We start from the raw sequence: 19,957 nt of genomic DNA, 5'->3' as shown, positions 1-19,957 counted from the left end.
GAACACCTGTGAGTGCGATGAAGGGCGTGGGGGGGGGGGGCAGGAACAGTACCGAAAACCATTTCCTCAGATCAGAGAGGACAAAGATACTTGAATATTAAATAGATTCTTAACTCCGGTGTCCAAAACAGCAATAAACACAGTTAGGGTGCTTCATGTCTCACTGATGGTGATCATTCTTCAAAATCCAGAATGATGCAAAATGGGGTAGAAATTAGAATAATTTCCAAGGAAGCATTATCTTTAAAAGACTATTAGATACAACAGATCTAGCCACTCCTACTATTAAATCAGTACATTTTGCTATTGTTCAAGTCAAATAATCCCCAAGGAAAGAAGAATAACACCTACCTCTTCCAAGCTAGGGAGCGAAGAAGAAGACACTGTTCGAGATGACAAGGGGTGAAATGGCTCTTGACCAATAGCATGCTGATGATTCTGTATCTGTACAAAAGGGTTCTGTGGTGGCCTGTGAGGCAGTGGAGGTAGGCCGTAGGGGAAGCCTGGCCCTATTAAGTGATTCTGTTGCAAATTAGCAAAAGCCCATGCTCCATCAGGTGCCAGGTATTTCAAGGGAGGAGGGGCAAGGTGTTCAGATGGCAGAGAGAAGGGTGAGCTGAATATCTGCGGGGGGAGGCGCTGTGGAAACGCTGGGCTGTTGGCGATTTCCACGTCTCTGCTGCTGTCGTTGAAGCTAGAAAGGTGGCTGCCGTGGTCTGCACTGCAGGGGGGAGATGGCACTGCTGGTGGGCTTCTCGCCTGAACTTGTCTGTACTGCAGAAGTCTGGACTGAGGTGGTGGCATTTCAGCTAGCTCTCGAGTCTCACTCTGGTCACGATGAGACAGCTCTCTGAGTAAATCCTGAAAGCTAGATGAAGATGACGAAATATGGGGAGAAAACAAGGGAAAGGCTCCATTACGTTAAGAAGAACTAAGTCAACTATGTGTCATTTCTACAAGCCAAATCACAGCGCTTCAATCGGGCCAGCAATAAGCAATCTCAAACGTGAGCAGAAGGTGCTGAGCACAACACTGAATGTGCCCAACTGCCTGAGTGGCAATCCTTTCCCCTTGGTATTCAAAGCATCTGTTCCCCGCCTCTATGGAACTTCAAGTGATAAAAGGTCACCACGATGGTGGGCCTGATTTGGAAGGGATCAAGGACCACAAAAATATGCTTAGCATCAGGACCATACACTCACAGTATTTATAAGGTTGAAGTCTGTGCTACTAGAAAAAAAAAATCAATGATAAATTTATAATTTTAATTTTTATCCACTAATTTATTTATGCCCTCATGAACTCTGTGTTTTGGGTGTTACTGAATTAAAAAAAAAAAAATCCCAGAGTGATGCTATGCTTCTCTTGCAGAAGAGACCATGAAGTAAGGAGCCAAATTAACTCAAAGCCCATAGTAGATTATCTGTGCCCAGATTTGTACAAGAGTTGTTCCTAAATGAATTCTGTATATTTCAGAGGTAATCAAAGGAACTTGGTAGCATGGACCAAGAAGGCCAGCCTTCAATTTCTTTGAGACAATATTCCATCTGAAAGCTAGAAGGACTGCTGTCATGAAGGGTGTGGGGAGATGGGTCAGCGGCTATAGAGGCTGCACTACCGTGAGAACGTGGTTTCTGCTTCGTCTTCAGCACTGCTGGTAAGCTTCCAGTCAGCCCTCACGGGCGGCTGATGCAAACCCACAGGCGGCTGGGGGAGGTGCTGGAGGTGCGGGTGGTGATGGTGAGGGTAGGGAACACCGCCTTGACTCAGGTAGGCATGATGCTCGCTCCACTGCTGCAGTCGCGCCTGCTGCTGCCTTAAGGTTTCCAGAGCTACATTTCCATGTATACGATCTGAGGAAACAGTTGTGAAAAGGCAAGTTTTTATACATTTGGGGTTTCTAGTTAATTTTTGTCTTTTACAGATTTTTTCCACAAGACAAAGAAATAGCTGCAATTTGGTTTTGAACAAAGTACATATTTTCTAAATTAGGCAGAAACCAGAACTGTAAGGTTTTTTTCCTCACTTACATATGATACAACTGGACACCAACTACAGCCTTATTATTATAGAAACATTTGGAACTAGATTCTGATTATTATACCAAGTAGCTGATTTCTGCTGACATTATTTGAAGAAATGAATCAATCGTGATCTAGATTAATATTGTAAAGTGGGTGTCATTTTAAGTGAAAAATCTCTGAATTTTTTTTTTATTCTTTATTTTGAAACAAGGTCTCACTAAGTTGCGGAGGGCCTCACTAAGTAGCTGAGGCTATCCACGAACCGCGATCCTCCAGTCTCAGCCTCCCGAATGCTGAGATTACATCTCTGAATTTTTGATGCCTAGAGTTAACAGGTGAACTTACCCAACGCCTCTCCTATAGGTAATCCTGGGGGGTTCTCGTCAATGAAGTTGTTCAGGTGTGAAGGTAGAATGGGGCCGGGCTGTGCAATGGCTCTCAGAGGACTATGGCCTTCTTGCAGCATGGGAGGGGGCTGTTGCTCAGAAATCACAGCCTCTGCAGGAGGAGACTGTGGTCGATGAGAAACTGCATTATTGAAAAAAGCACTGTTGGGTGCTGCCTGATAGGCAGGAGAAGGCTGAGGAGGCGGCTGCTGGGCCTGCGGGTTCAGCTGACCTTGCTGCTGGACTACCTGATGTGGCTGGGGCGGCATCTGATTTGGTGGTTCAGGCAAATTATTCTGCTGCTGATTTAACAAGGTGTGCTGCTGCGAAATTGGAAATGGTGGTCTTGGTAGCTGGGGAAGGGAATGGAAATGGCGATTAGGGATTGCATACTGTGCATGAGGAGCAGGAAGAGGAAGACTGATGTGTCTTGGGTTGAGATTATCTTTGCGAGGAAATTTGGTATTGGGATAAACAACACCAGGGCGAGATTCAGGACTTCTATTCTGTGGACTCGATTCCAAATCAACCTAGAAAAAAAGAAGAAGTCTTTTTAACTGCAGAAAATCCAAGTTTAGTGGCTCTCCACCTTTTCCCAACCCTAACACATCTAAAGGAAGCAAGACGTTCTAAACAGGGACAACAGGAGGGCTGGGCGCCAAGTCAATCATTTTCTGACAACTGAATAGGGAATATTTTTTTAATTAAGAAAGATGACACAGAAAAACAGCATATTAAATTTGAGTCATAAGAAAGATACTGCTATTTTATTAGCAAATCCTCTTTAATTCCTTCAAGAATATTATTTTTAATTTCACACTTTCTCCCTTTGAAAGACAATCATTTATTTCCTTCTGGTATAAATCAATAAATGTGTTCTTTCCTTCAGATTTTATCATTTTATACATCTAATATACTTCCCTCAAACATGTCAATATTGACAAAATTTTTATCGCAATTTAACCAACTTTGAAATGAACAAACAGGTCCTCTACCACTTCCCTAGAAACAGTGAGTTGCCAATTTTTGTCATTGCAGACTATTGTCATTCCTTCCTTTAGCAAACATTTATGGTCAAGGCCTACCAAGTGTGCCGTGCCTCGTGCTGGAGATTCACAAGACATAGCAAGACTCAGCTTACAGCCTCAAGAGCTTAGAGCAAAGGTCTTGAAACAATGGCCTCAGCCATACCATTTCCAGACCACTGGGATTTTGTAAATAAATATTGTGTTGTTAAAACATAGCCTCTCACTCATTTACATATTATCTATGGCTGCTTTTGCAGTACAGTGACAGAGCTAAGCAGGACTTACAACAAGACTAGAGAGCCCACAGAGTTTAAGATTTACTAACTAGTCTTTTAAATAAAAGACTGCTAACCCTTGGGTTCGAATCCAGGAGAGGATTATCAACAAGTAAATGTGTGATTCGAGATTCTGAAGGACGATGTGGTAAGAGATACGAAGGTCTAAGCGAATTTTAAAAAGAGGTTTCACCCCGAAGTATGGCACTTGAGTTGAATCTTACAAAGAGCTAGACTATTCCAGGAAGAGGAGGACATTCTAGCTAAAGGTAACAGTTTATGCAAAGGCTAAGAGAGCAGAAAAGTATGGCAGATCTGGGAGCCAAGAGCAGTCGTGTTCACTGAGCTAAAACTTCACTTGTTAATATATTAAGTTTCTCCTTTTTGACATTAGAAGAAATGGTAAGAGTCCAATTACAAAAGACCCTGAGTGATTCAATACTGAATTATCAATGTTGTTTTAGTCCCAATAAGCCATGGTAGCCCACCACGAATTTTAAAATAGATAGTGGTGGTTTCCTTTTGAAATACAAATGTGATCTAAGTGGTGACAACCTAAAAAACAAAATACAAGATAGGAAAAGGCCATTTTTCTTTCCCAGCTCTTTTAAGCCACTTAATGAACTGCTATAGCATCTCAGTGTCCTTACAGGTTTTGGTGCTAAATATTCACTGAGGACTGGAAAACAGCGAAGGCCCCAACAGCACCTGGCTCTTGCAGTTGGTCTTGTACCACCTGCCTCTGACTCCATCTGCTGCTGCGGCCTGATCCCTGTGCTGTCTCTCTGTGCCCTTCCAAACACGCACCATGTTCACTGTACCACTCTAGCAAGGGGTTCCCCTGGCTGCCTCACACTGCACCTTCTCCTCCAATGTGGAATCCTTCCATCAGTCAGAGATGCTTATGGGACGTAAGTGACTGAGCACAGAGAACAGCTGCTTAATTGCTAGTCTGAGTCTGGAGGTACAGATTTAAGCCATTATCATGGAGCGGGTACTTATGTCATAGATTGGACTAGTTTATAGTAAATAAGTTTACCGTTCCAGTAAGAAACCTTAGAATGCAAAGAGAAGTGGAAAAATGGTAAAACTTTAAGAAACCCCAATTTAAGGACTAGGGACATATGGGGAGAGGTAGATAGAAACTTGTAAGACAGAGATCATATTAGAAAGAATTGTGACCAACAGAAAAGTGTCCAGAAAAATAAAAGACATAAGATGGCAGACAAAAGTGGAAAGCCATGCCAAACACCAAAAAGAACCCAGTAAGACTATAACCGAAGTTTGTGTTCCTAAGATATGCTCACTTGGGAGTTCAGAGGTTTCAGTGAGATGGTAAGGCCTGTTACCAGCCTGTGTGGGTTGAGAAGCAAAAGATGAAGTGAAAAGGAGACCCGTGGCACTCGCTACAAAGCAGATGAAGATGAAACTCCTTAAAAGCCTATCAATGTACTTTAGGCTAGAGGACAAGTCAGCTACCCTGCTGGCAGAAGAGGAAGAGGAAGTATCTGAAGATAGCTGAGGAGCAGGAGCAGGTTTGTGAAGTGACTGGAAGAGGAGAGACTAGTCTTAGCAGGAAGTCCTCCTCTGAGACTGGTAATAGGAAGTAAAGAGGCTCAAGGACTTAGAAAAATATTTAATGCCATAAAATATTGGGTTTTTTTTTTCTTCTCAGTACTGGGGATGGAACCCAGGGGCATTCTACCTCAGAGCTGTACCCCTAGCCCTATTTTTTATTCTTTATTTTGAAACAGGTTCTCACTGACTTGCAAAGGGCCTCACTAAGTAGCCGTGGCTGTCTGTGAACCGTGATCCTCTGGTCTCAGCCTCCTGAATGCTGGGATTACAAGTGCACGTCACCTCGCCCAGCTCATAAAAGATATTTAATGTCATAAATCAATGGGGTAAAATCCCAATGAAGTTAAGTCTAAGGCAAAGCCTTCTCCTAATGATAAGGCTAACAGCAGGTAGAAGGTAACCAGGCTTGAGAAGAACCACTAAAAAAAAAAAAAAACAGAGCAAAGGAGCTGGGCATGTGCAAAAGAAAGTTGTGGGAGCCCCATGCGCTCCACGAGGTTAGGAAACATTAGTTCAACCAATGATGTGGTTTTCTGTAACTGTTCACAAGCACAGAAGGAAAGCAGATGAATGGACAGATGAAGAGTTAAAGATGTATGCAGTGGGCATGAGAAGAGGCAAAGGACTTGCAGAGGAAGCTGTCTTCCCTCTGCTACACCCGCTCTTCCCATCCTGAGGTCACTGTCAATGGTACACTGCCTCTGTCTCCATTTACTGTCTTATCCTGAGAAATCTCTAAATTCAAAACCATCACTGAATTACAAAATTTAAGAAAAATGTACCAAGTAAAGAAAATAACACAGCCAAAGGAAAAGTGACAGGAAAAAGCACAGCACAACCGCTGGGCTCCTGTGAAACAATAAATGTAAAAAATAAACACACACACAGAGAGAGAGAGAGACACTTTCCTTAGAAAATATCAAGACTCCAAGAGAGCCCATCAGATTAAACTCATCAGAACAAGGTACTAACCATATGCAAGTAACATACCTGTTTTGCTTCTGCAGGCTTTTTCTCTGGTGTACGAATCGTATTAATTTCAGGTCCAGCATTATTTGAATCATTTTTACCTAAGAAAATATTTTAAAATCCTTATAAATTTTCTCCAGTGAATGTGACATTTCCAGTGACTATCCAATATTAGACAAAGCAGCAGAATATTTTAAACATTTTCACTCATTATCGATTTATATTACTACTTGGATTTTGTTCTTATATTTTCAGAGTTGCAGTTTCTCTGCAAGAAAGAAAATTTATAAATGAAGCAAACCTCAATGACAAGGCAAAATCTTAAAAAGGAATAACCTTAAAACATCAAATAATCCCAAAACAAACTGCCCAATCTCTAGCAATGTACAGCCTCATTTGCTTAAACTAGACATATAAAAAGCCTGGGCATGTTTGCCTATTTATAAAGACTCAATACTTTGTTCATTTACAAACACAATTAAGAAAACTTCAAATAACGTGTCAACCTAATTTAGCAAAGGAGCCTAAGCTGAATGTTATGGTTGGCATGTTAAATGTTCCCCAGTGGCCCATACGATGACAGCTTAGTCCAACCCGCAGCAGGTGGGCCTGGTGGGAGGACGTTGGGTCGCTGGGTGAGCCTGAACAAGGTTTCTGCGACCTGACCCCCCCTTACCTCCCAGCTGCTATAAGAACACCTACTCCTGCATGATGCACTGTGCCACCACAGGTGCAAAGTGATGGGGCCATGAAATCATGGACGGAAACTTCTAAAGCCATGATCTAAAATACATATTTTCTCCTTATGAGTTATCTCAGGTTCTTCATCACAACGAAGCAAAGCTGACATACTAAATAAAAATTCTTTTCTGAGGGGTTGGGGAAGGTTACTGGGACTGAACTCAGGGGCAATTCTACTTCTGAGCTTGACTACCAGCCCTTTTTATCTTTTATTTTGAAACAAGGTTTCACTAACTTGCTGAGATTATTAAATTGCACACCGGAAATCTCAGAACTTGATGGGTGAGACAAGAGGATCACAAGTTTGAGGTTTGAGGCTAGCCTCAGCAACTTAGTCCCTGCTTCAAAGTAAAATATAAAAGGCTGCATACTAAAAACACTTTTCAAAATCTCAGCTGGCATTTTTCTTTTTTTTTTTTTTTTTTTTTTTAGAAACTAAAAAGCTGATTCTAAAATGTATATATAGAAATTGAAAAATACCTGGAATCGACAATTTTGGGGAAAAATAATATATTTGGAGGATTCATACTGCCTGATTTCCTGACCTTTTATAAAGCCATAATAATAAAGACAGCCTATTTGACATAACAAAAAAATATGAATCAAGAGAACCTGAACCAAGAGAAGAGAGTCCAAGAGACTAGTGGTCAACTAATTTTCAACAAAAGCATCAAGGGAATTCAATGAGAGGAGAGTTTTCAACAAATAATGTTGGCATGGAACAGATACATGCAAAACCAAAACAAAATAACTACGAAAGAAAAATTACTTCACACCATATGTAAAAATTTAACCCAAAATGAATCTTAATGTAACAGCTAAAATCTCTTAAAGATTTCTAGAAGAAAACAAGATGATTTTCATGACACTGGGTTAGACAAAGATTTTTTAGGCATAACACCAAAACAATTCACAGAAAGATGATGTGAATGAACTGGACCTCAAAAGCAAAAGCATCACTCTTTAGAAGGCATTATAAAGAAAATGAAAGCCATATTCTGGGAGGAAACATCTCAAAACACATATTTAATTAAAGACTTATACAAAATATATTTAAACACTTAAAACTTAATAAGACAAAAGCCAATTAATAAAAAACAAGTAAAAAGTACATGTAAGCATGGTGGTGCACATTGTAGTCCCAGTACTTGGGAGGCTGACAGAGGAGATCACAGTTTGGAGGCCAGCCTCAGCAAGTAGTGAGACTCATCCACCTCATGAGACCCTGTTTCAAAATAAAAATAGAGTAGGAATGGGGATGTAGCTTGGAGATAGAATGCCTCTGGGTTGAATCCCCAGTACCAAAAAAGTAAGAAAATATGAATAGGCAGTTCATCAGAAAAGATACAATAGATAAACATAATAAAAATATACTCTATATCATTAGTTATTAGGAACATACAAGTTAATATCACAATGATGTACCATCAGGTATTCACTAGCAAAGGTAAAAATCAAAAAGTCTGACAGAATCAAATGCTGGTGAGAATTAGAAACAATGGGGAAATCGCATACATTTCTAGTAGAAATCAAATGATTCAACCACTTTGGGAAATAATATGACAGTTTCTTATAAAGTTAAATATCTATTTACAATATGCCCAACAATCTCAGTTGTAGGTATTTACCTGAGAAATGAAAACATATGTTCAAGCATATGTTCCTAGCAGCTTTATTCATAAGAGCCAAAAATTAGAAATACTAATATGTTCACCAATGGCTGGATGAATAAGCACATGGTAGCACAGCCATACAATGAAATCTCAATGCAGAATAAAAACAGACCAAATAACTGACACATGCAACCTGAGAGAATATGAAAAGCATTCAACTAGTGAGCAAAGCCAAACACGAAATACCGTATACTCTATAATGCCATTCACAGGACACACTAGAGTACGGACACCATCTAAGTACAAAGTCAGTGGTTGGCAGGGCTGGGGGGAAGGTGGGAATGACTGCAAAGGGGCCCAGGAAGCCTTTTGGCGTGATGTATCCTCATATCTTGATTTTGATGATAGTTATCAACTCTGTTATAACTCGTTCAGGTGTACATTTTTAAAAGAGTAAATTTTACTGTATATAAACTGCATTTTCATAAACTTAGCTAAAAAAAGTGGGCAATTTTTCCTTATCTATAATTCTGGCAGATTTGCATAAGATCTAACTACTTTATATCAGCTATCTCACAATAATATTAACGCTTGGTATATATACCACAAGAATATTTTGTGTTAACAAAACTGTTTAACAGGAGAGAAGTTTCAATTTTAAATGACTACTTAAAGCACTATAAATATTAAAATTAATATATTTCAAGAAAAAAATTAAACCAATCCAAAGTGGTAGGTTTAACCTAAAGGACCCTCTGAAATTACATGCAAAGTTTGTACCTGTGTACATATTTATGTCATCTGGAAAGAGGGTCCATAGTTTTTGTACCCAGTTCTCTCTCAGAGAGATCTATCATCTACATGTATCTGTGACAGAACTCTGCACATCATCACCTGGGAGCAGGAATAGGGAACGGCAACCTACCGTTTCGATTTTGCTCATGCTGATCCTTCTCCAGATGCTGGCTCTGTGGCTGTCCTATGCTGACGGGTGGGTGATGCCCCAGGCCATAAGGTATAGGAGACCCTCGTCCATGTGTATGTAATATGTTCATATTGTAGGCCATCGCTGCCTGATGTGTAATAATTCGAGGATCAACGGCAAACCTACCCTGGTATCCTGTCCATGGTACCTAGGTTAGTACAAGAAATAAAATAATTGCATTAAGTATATTTTAGAATGCAAAATGCTATAATGCTCTGATGAGGAAAAGCAAAAGCACATTAGACAAATGACAAAAACATACAAATGCAAAGTTGATGCTACTTAACCATGACAGTTGATGGAATCTTTGCCATGTCTTAAATGGCCAAAAAAAAGGCTCCTTGAATCTTTAATGTGTACCAAAAAAAAAAAAAAAAAAAGGGATCATTTTTCAGGTTAGAAAAACATTAAGAATTAAAAATTGGTAATTATTCCTGGGGCATTCAATCATTTTATATGCTTAAATAATTTCCCATCAATATGAATATATACATGTCACACATTATCGTGAAAATTATCTTTAGTTATAACTGCATTGTTATAAAGAGATTTTCCTAAATTTGGGTGAAGTCCAAGAGGGGGTGGAGGAGTATATGCTTTAATAGGATTGCAAATAAGTACAGAAGGATTGAACTAAAATGAAAAAATAAACAGAAAAAGGATGCACTCACCTAGACAATTATAAAAATAGATGAATTAGAGAACAGGAGAAAAAGGGAAAATTTTACTCTAAGGAGTTTTAACTCAAAAGGTAGGTATTTCAATTTTATGTGAATATTCAAATAATTTAATGTTCATTTATTGAAGTTGAAATTCAAGCAGTTATTACTTTTTTTTTTTTTTTTTTTTGGCGGTACTGGGGGTGGAACCCAGGGGCTTTTCTACCTCCAGGCTATACTCCCAGCCCTATTTTATATTTTATTTGGAAACGGTCTCACTAAGTTGCTGAGAGCCTAAGTAGCTGAGGCTGGCTTTGAACCTATGTGATCCTCCTGTCTCAGCCTCCCAAGTGCAGGGATTACAAACATGCACCATCACGCCCAGCTTCAGTTATTACTTTAATTAGTACTTTTGATTAATTTTATTCTACCTTAAAATACAGGATGAGAAAACTTGTTTAGGTGTGTCTAGATATATAACTTCTGCACATTAACATAAAAGGACTAAATATAACACCACCTAAACTATTGCCCCTATGATTTTATTATAACTATCAGATGGAGACTCTTAGAAATCTTACATATTAAAAGCCTCTGACCTATTAAAGTGAAATTTAAATCCAAAGAGACTTACTATTTATAGCAGATGATGTATAATGTTGCCAGGCTGCCAGGGAAGGAATAACTCGGCTAAAATCTAAAGTCTTTGAGAGTGGGCATGAATTACATATTTCTTACTGACAATCACTCCTTGGCTGCTAAGATATGAACTGTCATGGTCAACGTGACCATAGAACCTGTGCAGTTAAATACTGTTTTCCTTTTAGGATGTGCAGGTATGCAAAGGCCTGTAACAATGATCGCCGCTACCTGAAATTGCAGTACTTCACTTAAATAAAAGAAACTATTTCCTTGGCCAAAAATCCTGAATTTAAAAATATTCATACAAATGCAAATTAATAAAAATCACTAAAATATTCAAAGCCCCTAACAAAAATAAAAATGGCTTTATATACTAGTCTTAGCAAGGATTCCGTAATGTAATGGATTCCTAATGTACGGTTTCCTAAGGCCAGGAATTTTTCAGATAAATTCAGATCTAATAGAAGCAGATTAAACCAGGCGTGGTGGCGCATGCTTGTAATTCCAGCATTTGGGAGGCTGAGACAGGAGGATCACAGTTCGTAGACAGCCTCAGCTACTACTTAGTGAGACCCTTTGCAATTCAGTGAGACCCTGTTTCAAAATAAAGAATAAAAAATAGGGCTGGCGGGTTGTTGCTCAGAGGTAGAATGAAGAAGTAGATTAACCCAAGCCTCCCCATCTCTTCTATGAATCTTAGAAAGAGTTCTGACTTACATAAGAATAAAAAGTTAGAGACAAAATAAAACAAGAGACCAATTTACTACCTGTTAACTTTTAGCCCATTTTCGCTCAGGAAAAAAAATGCTTTTAAAGAATACACAACCTTCTAAATCAAAACATCCAATTCACAGGTTTTTTTTTTCCATCATCTCTTATAATCTAGTAACAAATTGTAAGCAACATCTTTTTGGTTATTTAATAATTTTACGATTGATCAAAGATGTGGTTTTTTTTTTAAAGCTTAAAAAAAAACACAAAACAATGAAAAGTTGAAAAACAAAAGAGCTTGGGGCTCAGTGGTAGAGCACCTGCCCAGAATGCTTGAGGCCCTGGGGCTTGACCCCCAGCACCATGAAAAAATAAAAATAAAAGGTTGGTAAAACACTGTTTGGGACTGTCACTAAATTGAGTGAAGCTTATTTACTTTATTCAACAGAAAGTATTTCAAATATCCACTTACAGGTAAAGGCACCGACATAACTACATTCCCTCCATAGACAGCAGGTACATAAAGAATACTTGTCCCAGTGTGAGGATCTATTCTTTGAACAGGGCTTGGAGATTTTCCTAAATTTGGGTGAGGTCCAAGAGGGGGCGGAGGAGTATATGCTCTAATAGGATTGCCAATAAGTACGGAAGGATTGGGCTGAACTGAAAAATAAACAGAAAAAGGATGCACTCAATCACTGTACATACTCACCTAGACAAAAATAGTTTAAATCACCCAAAAGCAAAATACATTTCCCAAGTCTGCAATAAAAGAGTTATCAGTATGAAAGTATAATGTTCTCTAATATCAGGCTGAGCTGTACAAAGTATCCTTTTAACATAATTCTAGCTCCTAAGAGTTAAGAGAGGTTTTAGTTAAGAAATAAACCCACAAACCATGTGTGCACACACCTCCAGTAAGCTGTATTCAAGGACTAGAAAAACTATTCTTCAGAATAAAGTTTTGATTTGCAATTGCAACATAGCCACACACAAAATGAAGGCTACGCAATTAACTTTAAAAACATAATTTTTATGATATTTACAAGCATTTAAATAAACTTCATTGAAATTTGTATGACCTAACAAATTTGTTGGACAAAAATATTTTCTGGACATTTATATTAGATGAAAGGCTTAAATATTTTTCCTCTAAACTTGTGGATATACATGCTGGTACCTTTTTTTCAGAAATGACACCTTTTTAGAAATGACATATCAACACATTGTCATAAAAGAATAAAAGAATTAACTAAGGTTCAAAGCGACTATCGGTGTTTGTGAATACTGGAGAAAAAAAGAGAAACAGAGAAAGAGAAAGAGAAGGCTCTTTCTTGTGGAAAAATCTGGGGGTGAATCTCTGGTATCAAAAAAACAAGTTTTCATGGGTCTAACTTTCCACTTACCAATCCCATCATTCTGGAAATGATCACTCTGGGTTTGGAGGAGGCTTTTTCCCTTTGAAAGAAAAAGGCAAATGTATAATCACTTAAATATACTTGATATTAGAGAACAAGAACCCTTTTCCTAATTATGTACAAATTAAACATGATCAGTAACAAGTAAAATTTTAAAACCATGAGTCTATGATCAATAGCTCTTAGACTGCTTAGGTCAACTTTCTTTTTAAACATGATGTCATGGCCAACTCAAATAACATTGCTGGGCCTCCACTAAAATTCTTTTAATGCATTTTTAATTTAAAAAATGCAATCTACATGAGTAAAGCATAAATTCTACTCCTTTGTAGCTTCTCTACAAATTTGCTAAGAAATGACAAAGATATAAAAGTTGTTTTCTATCCTTGAAGATGAGAACCTTTAAAACGGTAACAGAAATGTAAACCATCGTTTGGGATTTATGCTATTTCGAATATGATTCGTAGTTCCTGAAGGTATAACATTTTCTAAAGGAACAGGAAAAGAGCAACATCAGAATTTGCTTGACAGAGATCTAGCTCATTGCTAGACAGCAACTTGGCAAAACTTATTAGAAGCAAAAAAAATTAATCTTCTAATTGTATTTCTAGGAATTTATCCAAATGAAATAATCATGGATATGGGCACAGATGTTATCACAGCATGGTTTAGACGTGTGAAAAATGCTAACAATCTCAAGTCCATCAATGGAGGATTTATTATATAAAGCAATGGTATATACACAAATGGTATATTGTTCTACCTTCAAAAACGGTGCAATTTGGGCAGAAACAATACTTGAAGAGACAATGCTTCTGAAGTTCTGGGCCTCTAAAAACCTTTCTGTTCCTGTGGACTACATGTAACTAATACAGAAACTAGCTGAGGAAAAAGTGGCACATTATGAAAATTACCTCTAGATAAACACAAATTTATTTGCATATAACATCAGAAAACTAAAGCGGGGGTAATGCCTACAAGAGGAAGAAAATTTCATTTTGATCAAAGCAAAAATACAGTGATACTTCATTTATCTACTTATGTAACTGAGAACAGCAGCAAACACTGAAGGTTTAAGGTCAGTAAGTTAGTTATGTGTGCACAAGGGCATCTAAGATCTAAGTCTCAAAGTGTCAGAAAAATAGCCAAAAGAATCATAGTTAGCCCATTAATCAGACGAGAAAAAATGTTCAGTAATTGGCAACATTATAAAAAATTAACTTCTGAGAAAGAGAGAAGTGATAAAGGAGAAAACATGAAAAGAAAAACAGACACACCCTGAGATGGCAGGAGCAGGGGTACAGCAGAAGCAGAAGCGACTGGAAGTGACGACAAGCAGCCAGCGGCACACGCACTGACAGAGGCCAGCCCGCTGCAACACGTGCAACGGGGGGACGAGCCATTTGGATGTCCTAGCCACCAACCCCCTCACTGGAGCTCGCTAATAACCCGCCAACCAGGAACAAGGTGTAGAGAAAACCAGACAGAGAAAGCACAAGCACCTTGGCTAGGATATGGGGGCAGAGCAGCACCCCCAAAGATGACCAGGCCCTACTCCCTGGGTCCTGTGACTATGCTACTTATATTACATGCCAAAAGGGGCTCTGCAGAGAGTTAAAGCTGTGAACCTACATGCAGAGAATTTTTTTGGCTGGAGTCAGAGAGATGAGGGGAAGTAAAGGATGTGGTAGAAGGGAAGCTGGATTCTGAGGGACACAGGGTCAATGCACTACTGCTGGTTCTGAGATGCCCGGGACACTTCTGAGAAGTAGTAGAAAGTCTCTACCAGCCAAGAATGATCGTTGACTGACAGCCGGGAAGGAAACAAGTCCCACAATCGCAAGGAACGGGATTCCGCCAACATGGAAACAGGTTCTTCCCAGAGGCCCCAGGTAGGAGTTCAGTCAGCCAGTGTCCTAATCCCAGTCTGGCAAAACCCGGAGTAGAGAAACCAGACAAGCCTATCAGACAGCTGACGACAGAACCCTGTGGTGAGGCAGTTGTGATGTTTTAGGTTGCCATGTTTGTGGTAACTTGCTACACCAGCAGCGAGAAACTAATAGAGTAGCCACAGCTTAGGGTAATCCTGTACTGTAAAGCCAGAAGCGTGCCAGACAATGTGCACTGTCATCTGGATGCTGTGGGGCATGCTAAACGTATACCTTGATCACATTAAGTTTTTATCTTCAGGAAGTTTACAGTTTTGGAAAAACAAATGGACTCAATATATATTCTCTACCCTGGCTTCATGTACAGTGTGTTACTTAATGCTTACTCTCCTGAGTAAGAAGAGCTGACTCTACTGTAGTTACTCTAGAGGACTGAAGAATGTGCAAGGGAACATAATGACCCTCAACATTTTGAAATAAAAAATAAATCAGGAAGCTTCTACCAGAATCCCTACTTTCACAGAGCCCAAGCGGTTCGCTGGCCTGTGGACAGCCGCCTGCGCTCACGTCCTGCCCTCTGTAAGCTCGCTACAGTTTGGACCTGGGACGTCCCCAAAGGCACGTGCAATAGAGGCTTGGTCTCTTGCTGGGCACTCCTGGGAGTGAGGTCTTCGGGTCGTTCAGGGCATGCCCTTGGAGAAGACTGTGGACCTGGCCCATTCCTCTTCCATTTTTTCTTTTCTGCTTCCCAGCCATGCCACGGGTGGTTTCACTCGGCTGCATACTCTCCCAAGCAATGGGGTCAACTGATTGTGTATTGAACCCTCTGAAACTATGAGCCAAAATAAACATGTTCTTTTCCTAAGTTTATTACCTCTGCTATCTGTCACAGTAATGGAGAGCTAACTAACACACAACTCCTTCATAAGCTTCACTCATTCGCCTAAAATATACTTTTAAGCACCTTTTATGAACCAGACATTGCTCTAGGCACAAACTATGGCAGTAAATATGAAAAGAAAAAAACCTCTGCCCAAATTGAGCTTATATTCTAGCTTTTTCCAATCTCCCACTATCTACAGCCACCCAATAAACTCATGAACAAGATCTCCACGGTGGAAATAGCCTTGACGCCACCTGCTTCCTCTGACCATCATCCTGCTCCCTGCTCCAACACCCATGGCCACAAGAGAACTAAGGGACTTATTTGCTATCTATGCCTCTTTAGCGCCTATCATGACACCTGGCATGCAGAGGAAACTCATTTATATATAATGCTCGATCCTCTAATAATGTCAAAATCACAGAGCATTAATGCACATTCCATACGGTTTTACTGATGAAGAATATACAACAGTATATTAACAAAGGAAGTGCTTCTCAGATTAATACTATTTAGATAAAACTTTTGAAAATACTAAAACATTCATCACTGTTTATACATTAGGTATAATGAAGCTCAACACTGACATACTCTTTTTTTTTTTTTTTTTTTTTTTGGTGGTACTGGGGTTCCTGGAAGCCCTTCTACCTCCGGGCTACACTCCCAGACCTATTTTTTACATTTTCATTTTGGAAACAGGGTCTCCTAAGCCAGCGCGCGCGGCTGGCTTCAAACCTGCGCGATCCTCCTGTCTCTGCCTCCCAAGCGCGGGGATTACAAGCGTGCGCCACCACGCCCGGCTGACATACTCTTTTAATTCAGATTGACAGGTTTAATGCCATGCTGAGAATTACACAAAAATACTGGAGCAAATACTACAGATGCCATTCTTTGAACCTTTTCAGGATTCTAAGTACAGTTTTTTTTCAAGCACTCCAGCAAATAAGTCAGCTGTCGTCCCAAAATAACTACAGCTCAAAAGTGGAAATAGCCTTGACTCTCCCACTTCCATTCCATCTAATCGACTATACAACAAAGATAAGTAAAAATCAAGCCAGGCGTGGTAGTGCACACTTATAATCCCAGCATTTGGGAGGCTGAGACCAGAGGATCACGGTTCATGGACAGCCTTAGCTACTTTCACAGACCCTGTACAAAATAAAGGATAAAAAACAGGGCAGGGGGTATAGCTCAGAGGTCAAATGCCCCTGGGTTCCATTCCCAGACCCCCCCAACACACACACACACAAAGTCAAAATCAATTCATAGTCAAGAAGCTGGCCAAATTTTCTACATCAAATGGCACTTGAAATGAACCAGTCATCAACAAAATATTAGAATTATCTTCCTTATTCAAATGTTGTTGTTATAACACAGTCCTTGTAAATAATATGTTGTGAGTTCATGCTTTTAGAATGTAATTCTCTTTCTTAGCCAGGTGTGGTGGCACATGTTGGTAATTCCAGCATTTGGGAGGCTGAGACAGGAGGATCAGAGTTCAAAGAGCCTCAGCTACTACTTAGTGAGGCCCTTTGCAATTCAGTGAGACCCTGTTACAAAACAAAGAACAAAAAATAGGGCTGGGGTGTAGCTCAGAGGTAGAATGCTCCTGAGTTCCATCCTCAGTACCTCAAAAAAAAAAAAGTAATACTCTTTTAAACCTCATTGTTTCTTTCACATCTCATCCAACCATTAAAGCAAGTCTAACAGCGGGAAGGACTGGAAAGTTAGGTCAAACAATGACACAGGAGTTTTCTCTTCTTAAGTGTTTGAAGACGATGATATTAACCATGTATACATCTAGACAAACTCCCGATAGAAACTGCTGTCCACCAAATGCAACCTTCAATTTCAATACTTCGGTAACTTGCAGAAGAGTGAGACACTGCTGCAGTGCCTTCAGCTTTACCTCCGAGCCTTGCTGACAGGCTTACGTACCTTGGGTGGCGATTGCTGCAGCTTGTTGGTATTTCCCGAATGCTGCAGTCGCAGAGCCCGGGGGATAAACTCAGGAGCCAGTGGATTCAACACGTACGTCTTCTTTAGTTCTAAAGCCTCTAACTGAGCTTTGATCTGTTCAAACGTGATCCCATGTAGGCTATTATTTTCATGACACAGAGCAATAAACCGTTCCCAAAACTTCCTATGGAAAAGATTCAGAAGATCAGGTTACAATTTCAGTGGGTAAGATCACAAAAATTAATATAAGGAACTAAAAATTTCAAGTTCTGGTGGGTTGTGGTAACACAAGCTTGTAATCTCATTACTTGGGAGGCTGAGACAGGAGCATCATGGGTTGTGGCCCCTCAGCTACTTAGTGAGGCCCTCTACAACTCAGTGAGACCCTGTTTCAAAATAAAGAAAATATAAGACTGGGATACATGTAGCCTGAAGGTAAAATGCCCCTGGGTTCAATCCCCAGTACCACACACACACACACACACAAAAAAAAAAAAAAAAATTCAAATCCTGACCCTCCCCCAAGTCCTAAATCCTTAAATCCAGTAGTCATTTGACTATGATTTAGGAGTGATCTTTGTACCAAATCACAAGCCTCTGAAACTTGATGCTCAAACTACAGTAGTACAGAATGGGCTTGCAGTAAATTTGGCTCGGCAATGCAAATCCATGGTCAATACTCAACTACTACCTCACTAATAATAAAGAAAGTTATTTCTATTATCCACACAACAAGTAAGGATCTCAAAACCAAGAATAACTCAATTTTACAGACACTGAGTACTTCTGGGCATACTCATACAAGCACACACGTCTACACGCACAGTTGTGTACCACACAGTCACTGCATACAAAACTGGTTCCACACAAGACAGCACTTACTCATGTCACAGCAGTCTAGCTCTGTGTAAGTGCACTCGCTGGTGTTCACACCATGAGGAAGCTGCCTAGCAACACCCATCCCAGAACACAGTAAGCGATGCTTGACAATGTCTATGTACTATCTACCATTCAATATAACCGACACAGTTCACATCACTACACCTGTATGTCCTAAGGTGTTACAGAGCCAAAGCAGCTTGGTGCTGGCTGACTGAGACATCCAGCTCAGAACGTGAATTTACACCACAAAGGAGACCATTCGCACAAGGATTTTCAAAAACAATTCCTGTTTTTCTCTTACTGAGTAGATGCTTGTCACAAGCACAGCCTATAACATTAATTAAGTTATATGAGTTAAATAAACTATGGAAAATACAGGGAGTTAGAATAGTAATTTAACATCGATCATTCCCTAATTAAATTAATAAATACTAAAAGAGAAAACTGCACTCAAAACTTATTGAAGAGGTGTGTGTGTGTGTGTGTGTGTGTGTGTGTGTGTTACTACGGATTAAACTCAACAGGGCATTCTAACCCTAAGCTACTACAATACCAATCTGACCAATCTGATCTTATTTTTTAATTTTGAGATACAGTCTCACTATAATTACTGAGGCTGGAATCCTGAAATCCTCCTCCTGCCTTGACCTTCCAAGCACTGAGATTACAGGTGTGCGCTACCATAACTGGCTTCAAGAACCTTCTAAAAGAATCAAGTTTTCTTCTCATAGAAACATAAGAAATCTAAGGAAGGATTCTTTCTTTTTAATTTAATTTTTTGGCAGTACTAAGGATTGAACTCAGGGGTAGTCTACCTCCAAGCAACAACTCAGTCTTATCTTTCATTCTTTATTTTTAAATAGGGTTTAAGTTGTGGAGGGAAGTGATCTTCCTTTCTCAGCCTCCCAAGTACTGGGATTACAAGCATGTGTCACCACATCCAGCATGAAGAATTATTTCTAATACAGCAATCAGGATTTATTTATTTATTTTATTGTGGTACTGGGGATGGAACTCAGGGGCATTCGGCCTCTAAGCTGTACCCCCAAGCTCTATTTTTTCTTATTTTGAAACCAGGTCTCACTGAGTTGCAAAGGGCCTCACTAAGTAGTAGCTGAGGCCGTCCACAAACCACGAACCGAGATCCTTCGGTCTCAGCCTCCCGAATGCTGGGATTGCAAGTGTGCACCACCACGCCCAGCAGCAATCAGGGTTTAAAAATCCATACACTTCTCCACTCTTTGACTGAAACAGCCATTATAGTCAAATAGCTAAAATATCAACAAAATTCTACTACATATTATATTCAATGGAA

General features: G+C 39.7%; 1 protein-coding gene across 2 annotated transcripts in view; it reads right to left on the bottom strand.

The window, feature by feature from the left end:
* Nucleotides 1–19,957, bottom strand: part of HELZ (helicase with zinc finger) — a gene marked incomplete at both ends in the record, with an annotated part of 133,403 nt that overhangs the window by 19,455 nt on the left and 93,991 nt on the right. For both annotated transcript variants that reach the window (XM_080712452.1, XM_080712453.1), the window contains 8 exons: nucleotides 352–868; nucleotides 1,619–1,853; nucleotides 2,370–2,940; nucleotides 6,282–6,361; nucleotides 9,540–9,747; nucleotides 12,084–12,274; nucleotides 13,018–13,069; nucleotides 17,740–17,944. In XM_080712452.1, the coding sequence (XP_080568578.1) occupies nucleotides 352–868; nucleotides 1,619–1,853; nucleotides 2,370–2,940; nucleotides 6,282–6,361; nucleotides 9,540–9,747; nucleotides 12,084–12,274; nucleotides 13,018–13,069; nucleotides 17,740–17,944 (2,059 nt within the window). The remainder of the gene's footprint in view (nucleotides 1–351; nucleotides 869–1,618; nucleotides 1,854–2,369; nucleotides 2,941–6,281; nucleotides 6,362–9,539; nucleotides 9,748–12,083; nucleotides 12,275–13,017; nucleotides 13,070–17,739; nucleotides 17,945–19,957) is intronic.

This window comes from Muscardinus avellanarius (assembly GCF_963383645.1).
Source record: "Muscardinus avellanarius genome assembly, chromosome: 16".
NCBI classification, from domain to species: domain Eukaryota; kingdom Metazoa; phylum Chordata; class Mammalia; order Rodentia; family Gliridae; genus Muscardinus; species Muscardinus avellanarius.
The sequence above is the reverse complement of the archived record's forward strand: the minus strand, read 5'-3'. Positions and strand labels throughout refer to the sequence as shown.